A 12,802-nucleotide genomic window follows, 5' to 3' on the forward strand; every position below is an offset into this window, starting at 1 on the left:
GATCTTTCCTCAATTCTTAACACACTCCTGCCCCCCGCCCCTGCTCCCTTAGGAAGAAGGATGCCCAAAGGGCTCAGGCACTAGCAGAGTGCCACTTCCAAGCCCAGTAATGGTGAACTCAAGGCAGGTGGGCTCCAAGGCTGCCAATCCCTTCCTCTCCCCATTGCAGCCAAAATTCTAGTTCTGCTTTGCACAGTGCCTGGCACATAGTGGTCCCTTATCAACTACGTGTGGAATAAAGGAATGCATGAATGGGTGCTGCACCTGTGAGAAGAGCCTTGTGCCAAGTCCACCCACGTTAGCATTTCATACTCAGGCCCCCAAACTGGTCTTCAAGATTCTAGAATCAAAGTGAGTCAGTTATTGGCAAATTCCCAAGTTGTTTCACCAAGAAACAGTTGAGGTAATCAGACAGCTTGTGTGTGTGCCGATGTGGGTATGGAAGTGTCTGCCTGTCAGTTTGACTGTGTGCGTTTGTGAGCGTTAACTGTGCGCACCATTGCAAAGGTGTGTGTGTGTGTGTGTGTGTGGGTAAGTGCATATTTCTGCATAAGTGAGTCTGTGTATAGATATTTGAATGCGAGTGCGCTAGCACGTGTGTATGTCTAGAATCTAAGTGTGCGAATTCTTGGCTGCAGAATCCAATTTCTGAATCTGATTCTGAATTTCCGCCAGTACTTTTTTCTTGGTACACACCCAACCTTGATCCCTTGGCCTTTCTTTTCCTTTCTTCTCGGAAATCCACTACTAAAAGGTTTTTTTTTTTACTTGCCTGGGGTGGGGAGGGAGGGATGGGGGAAGGGGAAGCTAAAATCGCAAGGCCCAGATCAAAACGCTCAGCAGCTAAATGAATTCGGCAGCGCTTTCCCGCATGACTTGGGGGGATAATTTGGTGAGGCCGCCAGCTGGAAGGAAAAGGATTAATTCTGCACTTAGCCCAGCTCCGGTGAATAATTCATCACCGGAGACCCTTGTGCCCAGCCCCTGGGCAATCGGGGAAGGGTCCTGCCCACCTGCCTGTTGCCTGCCTGAGTCTACTAGTCCCCTGACCAGGGGCACTTAACATTCCTCTTAGTCCCCAAGACACATATGTCCCAGTGATGTGGGCAGGAGGCAGGGGGAGATGAGGAAGGCAGTGGCCACTGGCAGAATCTAAGGTCTGGGCAGAGATCCTGGAGGGATGGACTCTAATCTGTGACATTTTTCTCTAAGGACACTCCTTCCCCTTCCCTGGGGTCTTTTGGATCTTCTGTGTGCTCCCATCTCAGCACCTTTTTGTTTCTGCACCTGGCTGTGTGTGTGTGTTGTTTTTTTTTTTTTGGTGGAGGGTGCACTGTCAGGGAGTGTCTGATGAACTCCTTCCAACCAGGATTTCAGAGGGGTCTTGGGAGGGCAATGCTCAACATTCCACAGCAGGGAGCGCTCACGGGGAGATTTCAGAAACTCGAAAGAGGACTTGTGGGAACAGCAGCCTTTGGGGCTGGTACCTTGTTAAACCTTCCTTAGCCCCCACACGTGGAACTCCCCATGTTCTTCATGGGTAAGGTCACAGGACCAAGTATTACCCCAGAGCTGGTGGCTATTTTTCCTGGCAGGAGTGGGCTGACCCTGGTATCAGCCCTTGCAACTATTCCCTGAGTTCATGGTCCTAAATTGTGCCCACATCCCAGCTTCATGCCTGTCCATAAGGGTCAGCACCACAGAGAAAAGTGGAAAAATTCCAGCAGGTGCCTCTCAGGTGCTCTATAGCCAAATGACCACAGTCCAGGCTAGACTCACCCAGCCCAGGCATAGCTAGTTAGAGGGAGGGAGGCCTACCCACCAGGCAGGGCTCAGCCCCAGGTATCTTTCCACTTGGACCACCCACCTGTGGTAGGCAGAATTCTAAAACTCGAAGGGTGGCCCCTTAGCTACTGTATCCTAATCACTGAGATCATGAATATGATGTCATATCATTGCAGTGATAGTTTTATTATATGGCAAAGTTGATTTTTTTATTGTGCTTTAGATGAAGGCTTACAGAGCAAATTAGTTTCTTTTTAAACAATTAATACATATATTGTTTTGTGACATTAGTTGCCAACCCCATGACATAGCAACACTCTCCCCTTCTCGACCTTGGGTTCCCCATTTCCGGTTTTCCTGTCCCCTCCTGCCTTCTTGTCCTTGCCCCTGAGCTGGTGTGCCCACTTAGTCTTGTTTTGTTTTATGGGCCTGTCTAATCTTTGGCTGAAGGGTGAACCTCAGGAATGACGTCAGTACTGAGTTGAAAGGATGTCTGGGGGCCATACTCTTGGGTTTTCTCCAGTCTCTGTCAGAGTAGTAAGTCTGGTCTTTTTTTTTTGTGAGTTAGAATTTTGTTCTACATTTTTCTCCAGCTCTGTCTGGGTCCCTCTATTGTGATTCCTGTCAGAGCAGTTGGTGGGGGTAGCCAGGCACCATCTAGTTGTGCTGGACAAGTTGATCTTAAGAAAGGGAGATTATTGGGGTGATCCTGGCCTAATCACATAAGCCCTTTTAAAAGCGGAGAGTTTTATCTGGCTGCTGACACTAAAGGAAGCCAGAGAGGTTCAAAGCATGAGGGAGATTCACACACCCCGGTGTAAATAGGTAAATAGGGAGGGAGCCCTGTCAGGAGGGATGTGGGCGTCCTTAGGGAGCTGAAAGAAGTCCCTGGCTGACAGTCAGCGAGGGAATGGGGACCTATATCCTACAAGTACAAAGAGCTGAATTCTGCCAACAACTAAATGAGCTTGGTAGTGGATTCTTCTCCAGAGCCTCCAGAAAGGAACAAAGCCCTGCCAGTTCCTTGGTTTCAGCCTTGTGAGGCCCTGAGCAGAGAACACAGCCATGCTGTGTAGGACTCCAACCTACAGAACTGTGAGCTCATAAATAGATGTTGTTTTAAGCTGCTGTGTTTGTGGTAATTTGTTGCATGGCAATAGAAAACTAACACCCCAGTTCACCCCATAGACTTTTAATCCTAGTGAGCCAGACTTGGCTTGGACTGAGTTGGAGCTGACTCCGAGGTCTGGGTGTCCTCTGCCCGCAACTCTTCTCTTCCTAATCTCTCAGCTTTCTCTTTGGTTTCCTAGAATATAAGGAGCACTGGTGGCGCACTCTTTAAGTGCTGGATGCTAACCGAAAGGTTGGGGTTCAAACCCACCCAGTGGCTCTTTGGAAGAAAGGCCTGGTGATTTGCTTCTGTAAAGATTACAGCCACGAAAATCTATGGGGCAGTTCTGCTCTGTCACAGGAAGTTACTATGAGGCAGTTCTACTTTGTCACAGGAAGTTACTACGAGTTGGAATTGACTTGACAGCACCCAACAACAAGAACATATATAGAACAGGAACGATAATGCCTCAACTTTCTTTCTCTCTGGGAAACTCTGGTGGTGAAGTGGTTAAGTGGTACAGCTGCTAACCAAAAGGTCAGCAGTTCAGATCCACTAGGCACTCCTTGAAAACTCTATGGGGCAGTTCTACTCTGTCCTGTAGGGTCGCTATGAGTAAGAATCGACTGGAAGGCAACCGGTTACCCTCAGACGTTTCTTCCGAAGCAGCCCTTGCCCCCAGCCCCTGACTAAGGTTAGCAATTGTGAAGGAGGCTGGAACCACTGAGGAGCTGCTGAGCTGGCACATGTCTGGCAGACCCTCACCTTCCCCTGACCCGCACACAGCCTTACCTCAGAGGAAAGCAGCTGGAAGGAGAGATCCACTGTGGGCGCCTCGCCATCTATGGTTTTCAGATTGGTGTCCTGAGAGGAGGAGGGAGCAGTCAGACTCTGTCTCTGCCCCACCCACCATTATGATTCCCCAGCAAGGTGGCTACTGGGGCTGTGCCTAGGTGAGGCTGTGCCCAGATGAGGGGGAACAGGGCTCTGCCTCTGTTTACCCTCACCACCTCCACACCCACTGTTCCCAGCTCCACTGGAGACCTGACTGGGCAAGCCCTTTAATGACCCCCACAGTCTAACCACTTCCTGGCAGAAGGGGAAGGTCCTGTTTATTGAGATCTTTTGTCAGGATGGCCATACATATTTTAGGAAGTATAGAAATAGATAATGATATCGATATTAATTCTTACTGAGAGTGTATTCTGTTCTAAGAATATGCCTGGTTTTGTTCTAAGTGCTTTATATGTATTTCCTCCAAAATGTCACAGTGACAGTATAAGAAAAGAATGATTATTATGCACCCATTTTACAGACAAGGAAACTGAAGTACTGAAACTGAATTTTCCAAAGGTCATGTCAGGTGGTAAACGGTGGACTCAGAATTTGGCCCCAGACGGCCTGGACTCAATTATCTCCTTATACAAAGAGATCATGTACTTCGCCCTTTACATTTATTTCTCTCACTTGTTTCTCCCAAGGGGTTGTTGTTTCCATTTTAGAGATGAGACGCTAAGGCTCAGAGAGGTTGACTTGTCCCAGGTTCCACAGTGCGGAAGAGGCCAAGGCAAGATTTGAACCCAGGTTTTTCTTTCTGAAGCCTGAGCTCTTGTCGCCATCCCACAGGCCTTGCTCTAATTCTCCTCAAACTGCCAGGGAGCAGTTCCTCTGGCGGGTTCATTAACTGGCCCCAGAGCCAAGACGGGAGTTTGGTGTTCCTGGGAGCAGCTCATACCTGACAGTTGTAGCCTTCCCTAGTGGGTGCCCTGGCAGAAGCTGTCTGAGAAGCTAAATTCTCCTGTGGAAGTGGGGCAGGGTGGGGTAGGGCAGGGCCAGTGCAGGCAGGGGACTCACGGTGATGGGGAGCCGCTCCACACGCAGCCCACTTGAGCCCTTCCCAGACAGCATTTTTCGGTACAAACGACTCTTGAGCGGCAACACGGAGACACCCAGGGGCTGGCTGAAGGTCCATGGCTCGCTGCCTTTCACTGTGAGGGAGAAGGATCAGCTCTGGCTTCTGCCGAAGCCTCCACTTCCGGCTTCCCAGATCCCAGCGCCTGCGCACCCACCACGGACCCAACCTTTGATGTCAGACACCTAGTTCTCCCATCTCCCACACCCCGACTGCTTTTCTGCCTCCTGGCCTTTCCCTGCACAAGCATCCTCCTTCTTTGCCACTCATGAGTTCAAGGCCAGCCCTAAACACACTCTGTGTCTCTGGATATTGCTATGGCTCTCCCTTGCCTCTGGCTTTTGGGGGTTTCAATCCTGTAGTGTGGAGCTTGCTTAGATTGTGGGTCATCTGGTCTCTAAACCCTGCCTCCCCAATTGGCTGTGAGCTCTGAGTTACCACCCACCCCCCTCCTCACTGATGGGTGCAAAGGGGGTGCAGTAAAGAAATATGGACCAAAAAAAAAACTACGAGCCTATTATGGGAATAGGACCCATGGGTCCTGACCTGTGCCCCAAAGCTGTCACTTTGGCAAGGAGACCAGCCAGGCTCCTCCTCCCACCTGTCTGCATGCACTTGGAACCTGAGACACCTAACCTATCCCTGTGGAACGCAGAGGTGGGGTTGTCTGGGGATGGTTTGAACAATCTTTCACCCATGTCTCCTGACACAGTGGCTGTCCTCGTGTGGCACCAGAGGGCACTTACTTGATGATGAAGAGTAGTACTCCAGGACCAGGGCTGTGTCTTCTGAGAAGCTGGTGGCTCCGCCACAGCCTTGGAAAAGGAAGGGCTGGTTCCACAGGGGCTGCTCTGGGGGTCCCCCAGGCTTGGTCAGCTGGAAGGAGAGAGTGGGAGTAGGTGCTGGGGCCAAATCTTCTCCCACATCAAAGGATGTCCAGATACCTGATTGTGTGTGTGTGTGTGTATATGCCACACTGTTTGTCCCAATTATACAAGCAACATACACTTGTTGAATAAGTTTTGGAAAAAACGGAAAGGTAGAAGACAAAAATATCTGTACTCCTACCACTAAAGATGACTGTTCACAAGACTGTGCGCTTCTTTCTAGCTTTTTTTTCCTGTGCCTATTATTTAATAGAATTATCATCCCAGCATCTTGCCTTTTCGTTAACCATTAAAACCTAAGCATAGCCAGGATCATAAGAAACCCTTCTTACCCATAACATGACTTCAGTAACCACTAAAGCAACCAACCAAAAAACCCGTTGCTGTCAAGTTGATTCTGACTCATAGCGACCCTACAGGACAAAGCAGAACTGCGTCATAGGGTTTCCAAGGCTGTAGTCTTTATGGAAGTAGAGCAGTGGAGCAGCTGGTGTGTTCGAACTGCCGATCGTTTGGTTAGCAGCTGAGCACTTAACCACTGCACAACAGCGTGACTGGATAGGTTTTTGCAATGGTTTTCATAAGATTTTCAATGGTTGGTTTTTTGGAAACAGATAGCCAGGACTTTCTTCCAAGCCATCTCTGGGTAAACTCCAGCTTCCAACCTTTCAGTTAGCAGCCAAGCGCATTAGCCATTTACACCACTAGGAACTCCGTGTAGCTGCAGAATATTCCATTATGTCTAAGTGCCCTGGTTTGTCTCTTGTCATATTCTCCTGTAATAAATAACTCTGCGTTGAACATACTTTCACACGCATCTCCATATCTCAAATTATTCCTTTAGTGTTGTCGTTGTTAGGTGCTGTCGAGTCAATTTTGGATTCATAGAGACTCCATGTGACAGAGCAGAACTGTCCCATTGGGTTTTCTAGGCTGTAATCTTTACCGGAGGACACTGCCAGGTCTTTCTCCTGAAGAGCCACTGGGTGGGTTCAAACCACTGACTCTTCATTTAGCATCCAAGCACGTAACCATTTGTGCCACCAGGACTCCCTATTTCCTTAGTACAAGTACCTAAAATGGAATTGCTGAGCTAAAGGACATGCATATTTTAAGACACTTGACTCATTACTGGTAAATTGTTTCCCTGAAGAGCCACACCAATGTCCACACCCATGGCTGGTGGTGTCACGGATACCAAATTTGACACGGCTCTACCCCTGCTACCAGCTCCCCTCTGCCCCATGCAGGCTGCCCAGCCCCTGTCAGAAGGCCCAATAGTCCTTCAGACCTGAGCCTCAGTGTGTCTGTGTAGCAGTGTGTCAAGCATTCAGGGGACTTGATGGCACACTGAGTGCACACGGGTAGTATTTTAACAACTAAACAAGACTGTTAACTCTCACTGTTGTTGAGTGCCATTGAGTTGATTCCAATTCATAGCAACCCTATATGAGAGTAGAAGTGCCCCATAGGATTTCCTAGACTGTAATTTTTATGGAAGCAGTTTGCCAGGTCTTTCTCCCCCAGAGAAACTGGTGGGTTCAAACTGCTGACCTTTTGGTTAGCAGCCAAGTGCTTAACCACTGCACCACCAGTGCTCCTCAATATTAACTATGGCCCCCAAATAAGAGGACTCTAGGAGACATTCCTGAGGGTGGTCAGAAAAGCCTTCTTGATGGAGGCAGGACCAGAGGGAAACTCTGAAGGCAGATTTGGCTGGGTGGAGGGGGAAAGATCTCCTGGGTGGGAAAACAGCACATGCCCAAGCACGGAGGTGGGGCCAGCATGGCCTGTGCAGAGGACCCCTGGAATGAGAAGGTTCTCCAGGTGGAGGTTCAGGATCTGCAGGGCTGGAGAGGGGATAGTGGGGACTAGAAGATATGGTCCACCTCTGCCTATAACTCCCAGCAGGCAGCCCTGCCTGGAACCAGCACAATGCGGAGGGACCGGGGGGCCAATAGCACAGCCTCCCCAAGTCTTCTCTCTGCCCCCAGCCGAGGAGCTGTCAGCAACAGTGGCGGCTGCTCCCACCTCCTGCTGCCCTGCGGGAATCAGTCATTGCTCTAAAAGGTCAGCACAAATGCACCGCCAGCTCTGGGAGTTATTGATGTGGGATTGTGAAATACCAGTGTGAGTCCACTCCCCCCGTGGTGGCAGGGCCCTGATGCCTGTCACACTAATGTGCTTGCCTGGGGTTTCCAAGGCCCAGCCTAAGGCTCAGCTGTGTCTGCCCTGCCGCTGGGGAAGATAGGTTGCAGTCACTTTGGAGCTGGGGGGCCAGAACACGGGGGCAGTAATTGGGGTGCTGGGAGTGTCCCTGGGAGCAGGTCAGAGCAGAGAAGCTGTTCTGGGTTCTGTAGGGGTTGGGAGTTACCTTTCGGGGAGGATTCCCAAACCATCCCATCCCAGAGCCACCTCATTTTCCAGGTTCCATATCTGGGTGCCAGTGAAGCATCTACGTGGCTTGGACCACCTGCCAGGCAATGGGGAGCTCAAGAAGGACCTGTGACTCAGTCCAGGGTTGCTGATCCCTGGCTTTTCCCCCTGGAAGAGGCTCACTAATGGATGCTGCTGTCATCTCTGGGACCTGCTAATGTCTAGATGGAGACTACAAAGCAGGAGGTGGTGAGTGCCTGCCCAGCGAGGGACAGCCCTTCCCGGAATGGTTTCCCAGGATGAGTCCCCCAGAAAAGATCCCTTCGGATCTTGGCCAGAATTGAGGATGGTGGGGGGTCTCTCTCTCTCCCCCTCCCTCCCTCCGTGTCTGTCTGTCTCTCTTTCTTTCTCTCTTGTTCTTGTGTGTATGTGTGTGTGTTTCTGTCTGTCTGTCTGTTGGTGGGAGGGGAGGGACCAAGGTTAAACAACCTGCAGAGTCTGATGCCAGGGCCCCGGTGATGGTGGTGGTGGCTGATGTGTGCAGGTGGGGTGGGGGAACCATTGCTTGCTGATGCTAATGGAAAAGGCCACATCGGGCTGTGGAATTAGGGAATGTGATTAACCCATAGCTGTGATCTTCAGAAAAGCCATTAACCCTCAGCCACTGTGGCAGACTTGCCTTCCCTGGGGACAGAGCCTTCAGTCCATGAGCCCACAGACCTCGCTCCCATTTCCCCTGGGGGTCACCCACACCCACTGCTGAACAGCGCCAGCCACCCTGAGAATAGTGGCTGGAGCTACGACCCCCTGGCTCTGGTCCTGGGCCTGCCTCAACCTTGCTGTGTGGCCTTCTGCCAGTCCCTTCCCCTCTCTAGGACCTGGTTTTTTTATTGTCCAGCAGGAAGGTGCCTTGTGCTCCAGGACTTGGAAGGCTGTGAGGGTTGAAGGAGACATTGGATAATTTGCCATGAAGGTGAAAGTTCAATTTAAGCAAATTAAGCAAAGGTTGTTTGGGGGACTTCTGTCTGCTAGATGCCTGTGGGACATAGGGGGTGAGGGGAGCTAAAGCCAGTCCCTGTGTCTCCTCGGGAGCTCACAGTCTGCCAGGGGGATAGGGGACAGGACACACACACACACACACACACACACACACACAAAATGCCCCTATGATCCCTACACAGGCTAAGCATGGAGCTGTGGGTTGTGGGAGCTGGGATGTCTGAGGGGAACCATGACTTCTGATCTGGGGAAGGGAGGCCCTCAGAGCTGAGGGGAGTGGATAAGAAAGAGGAAGGCCATTCTGAGCTGAGAATGCAGAGGAGGGGAAAACTGGGAGATAAGAGAGGGCAGCATGGGTGTGGAGAACCCCTGTGTGAATCCAGGCAGGGAAACAGGAGGCTGGGGGAGGCGGGGCCTTGTGCACTGGCTGAGGGTGGGGGCTTTGCCCTGTCAGTGATTGGGACAAGGTCGCTCTGCCTGCTGCTCAGATGAATGGGAGGGGCTGAGTGGAGACAATGGTCCAGGCGAGAGGGGATGAGGCCAGCACTAGGTAGGGTCTGCGGGGATTGAAAAGGGCAACTTGAGCGCTGAGGAAGAGGCTGGCTCTGGGGCCTTAGACAGGAGGTGATGGTGGGCACAGAAGTTTTGTTTCGTGTGTCTCAGGCCCAGCTCTGTCAAAGGCCAGGCCAACAGGTGCAGCCTGTCAGCAATGGTCCCCTTCAAAGGTGTGGGGTGCCGGGTAGGGCTAACTCCTAAGCCCAGCAGGCTGCCCCAGGTCAAGCCAGACCTCCGCCAACCTATCCTTCTACTGGGCAGAGCTCCAGGTTCTGCCACCTTCACCAGGTTCCAAGAGGAGTGAAGCACACACTGATGACTGCCACTCTCCCTTCCTCCCTTCCTCAAGGTCAACAGAAACCGGTTTTGCTTTGGCGGTTCCTCCTATCCAGGCAATGGAGGCTGGCAAGGTGGAGCCTCACCCCTCCCCAGTGATTGGCTCAGGCAGTACATGCGACCCAATTCTGGCCAATGAGACTAGATGGGAGGTCGGCTGAGCAGCTACTGGACGGGTTTTACTTTCTCGTAATTTTTTTTTTTTTTAAACCCACAGCCAAAGAGAGAGCGGTCCTCTTTGCTCAGCACTTTGGTCATATCTAGGTGGAAGTCCCTGAACAGCACAATGTTCTGTTTTGTCCCCACGAGCTGTTTGTTGGTCAGCTGAGGATGGGAATTCGGGGTATTGGAAAAATCCTGGATCCTTAAGGACGCTGCCGAGCTAAATCAATCAATTCTGGTGGCACCGTACCTCAGGACTTCTTGTGATGTGTGACAATAAATATCCTTAGCGTTTAACTTGATCAAGTTGGGGTTTCTGTTACTTGTAGCCAAAGGTAACAAGGGCAATGGTGAGGTGGGCTTCTGTGGGGGCATTTGGCACTGGGGGCGGGGGGCGGTGCATTCTGAAAGGAATGAAACCTTTTTAACTTCAACCCTGGTCTTGGAGGCTTTGCACATGGTTTCCCTTTATGTTCTCCTAAAAGCCCAGATGGGGCAGTGGTGGTTCATTGGTAGAGTTCTCGTCTTCCTTGCTGGAGACCCGGGTTCCGTTCCTGGCCAACGTACCTCATGTGCTGCCACCGCGTGTCTATCAGTGGAGGCTTGGTGTTGCTGTGATGCTGAACACCTTTCAGTTGTTGTTGTTAGGTGCCGTCGAGTCGGTTCCAACTCATAGCGACCCTATGTACAACAGAACGAAACATTGCCTGGTCCTGCACCATCCTCACAATCATTGTTATGCTTGAGCTCATTGTTGCAGCCACTGTGTCAATCCACCTTGTTGAGGGTCTTCCTCTTTCCCGTTGACCCTGTACTCTGCCAAGCAAGATGTCCTTCTCCAGGGTCCGATCACTCCTGATGACATGTCCAGAGTATGTAAAATAGAGTCTTGCCATCCTTGCCTCTAAGGAGCATTCTGGCTGCACTTCTTCCAAGACAGATTTGTTCGTTCTTTTGGCAGTCCATGGTATATTCAATATTCTTCGCCAACACCACAATTCAAAGGCGTCAATTCTTCTTCGGTCTTCCTTACTCATTGTCCAGCCTTCACATTCACATGATGCGATTGAAAATACCATGGCTTGGGTCGGGCACACCTTAGCCTTCAAGGTGACATCTTTGCTCTTCAACATCTTTCAGTGGAGCTTGCAAACTAAGGTGGACCAGGATGATAGACCTGTTGATCCACTTTGAAAAATCAGCCATTGAAAATCCTATGGATCACACCGGTCCAGTCCCCAACCAGGGGAATGGCTCAGGATCAGGGTTGCCATGAGCTGGGGGCCCACTTGAGGGCAGTGAACAACAACAGCTGGACAAGGTACAAATCAGTAGGTCTGAAGAGCAGTTTGCTAAAGGTCACACAGCTTGTAAGATTCAGAGTTGGGCCTGACCAAGTGTTCACAACTGCCCATTTCTTACCCTCTCCTTTGTCTTGACCAAACTTTAGTCAGGCCTTCCTATAGGTCTCTGAACTTGGCTTCCCCTCATGCCTGAGAAAGCACTAAAACACTGGAACGTGGCCCCCTTATCAGCTTCTTCTGGGACTCACCTGACAACAGTGAGACACTTTTCCTGTCAGACCGAATGGCCATTTCCCCTCGCCTGTCCAGCTTTCTCCCAAAAGATTCTGCTTATCTCTGCATGCCTCTCTCTACCCTATAAAAGAAAAGCCTTTTTCTGTTTGATTTTGAGATGCTTGCAGTTTTCTGAGTGAAGAAAATGCTCCCTGTTCCAATACTCTTTCTTCCTGAAGATAGCTTCTCCCTATCAAAGTCTGTTTTTCTTTAACAGGTCAAACCCAGGTCTCCCTGATCCTCAAACTCTCCGCCCGCCCACCGTGCTTTAGCATAGCGGACGCCTGGCGGGAAACCCCAGCATTCCGAGATGTCAGAGAGGACAAACACCTAAAAGCCCCTTCCCTTGAGTGGATTCCAACTCATGGCCACTCAATGTGTTACAGAGTAGAAGTGCTCCTTAGGGTTTTCTTGACTGTAAACTTTATAGAAGCAGATTGCCAGGCCTTTCTTCCATGGCACTATTGAGTGGGCTTGAACTGCCAACCTTCAGGTTAGTAGCCGAGCGCAAACTGTGCACCACCCAGGACTCCAGCAGAAAGGGCAAGTTCTAGAAATTACCACTCCACCGTCACCCCAGCAACTGTAGAGATGAGGGGACTGAAGCTCAGGGAGGGGTGGAGCAGGGGGTCCGTATGAGTTCTGAGGCCAGGGCTGCTGACTGGTACTCCTTTCAGGTAGGGCCTTTTCCCACTCCACCACTCTCCTTCCCCTTTACCCCCTTGCTTGTACCACAGCAGCTGACACCTGGGCACCTCTATGCCAGCTGCTAGCGAGCTCTCAACCTGGCCCAGCTGCCATGGTGCTGGGTGATCTTCAACAAGTGTTCTGCCATCGCTGGACTTCTGGCCCTGTGTCCCACATGTACAAAAGGCATTGGGGCAAGTCTCTGTATTGAGGGGCACCTCCCCCATCCAGACTAGTTAGGCAGCCAAGGCAGCCAGAAAGGGCCCGGGGGTGGGGCAGGGGCACACTCATTAAAGCAGGCAGCGTCTCCTCCCCCTTGGGACTGCCTGCTGATTGGTTCATAATTTTCTGGGCAAATGCAGGGCCATGTGTGAGCCGGCTCTGGGGAAATCAGGCGGAGGATTGGTTTGAGTTT

The 12,802-nt window shown here is 51.0% G+C and overlaps 1 protein-coding gene across 1 annotated transcript in view; it reads right to left on the reverse strand.

The window, feature by feature from the left end:
* CCDC33 (coiled-coil domain containing 33) overlaps positions 1-12,802 on the reverse strand; it is a 104,814-nt gene that overhangs the window by 56,436 nt on the left and 35,576 nt on the right. The window contains exons 8-10 of the mRNA XM_064267279.1: positions 5,555-5,684; positions 4,751-4,884; positions 3,689-3,760 (exon numbers count right to left, since the gene is read on the reverse strand). Of these exons, the coding sequence (XP_064123349.1) occupies positions 3,689-3,760; positions 4,751-4,884; positions 5,555-5,684 (336 nt within the window). The remainder of the gene's footprint in view (positions 1-3,688; positions 3,761-4,750; positions 4,885-5,554; positions 5,685-12,802) is intronic.

The sequence above is a fragment of the Loxodonta africana genome, chromosome 13 (genome assembly GCF_030014295.1).
Source record: "Loxodonta africana isolate mLoxAfr1 chromosome 13, mLoxAfr1.hap2, whole genome shotgun sequence".
Classification (NCBI taxonomy): Eukaryota; Metazoa; Chordata; class Mammalia; order Proboscidea; family Elephantidae; genus Loxodonta; species Loxodonta africana.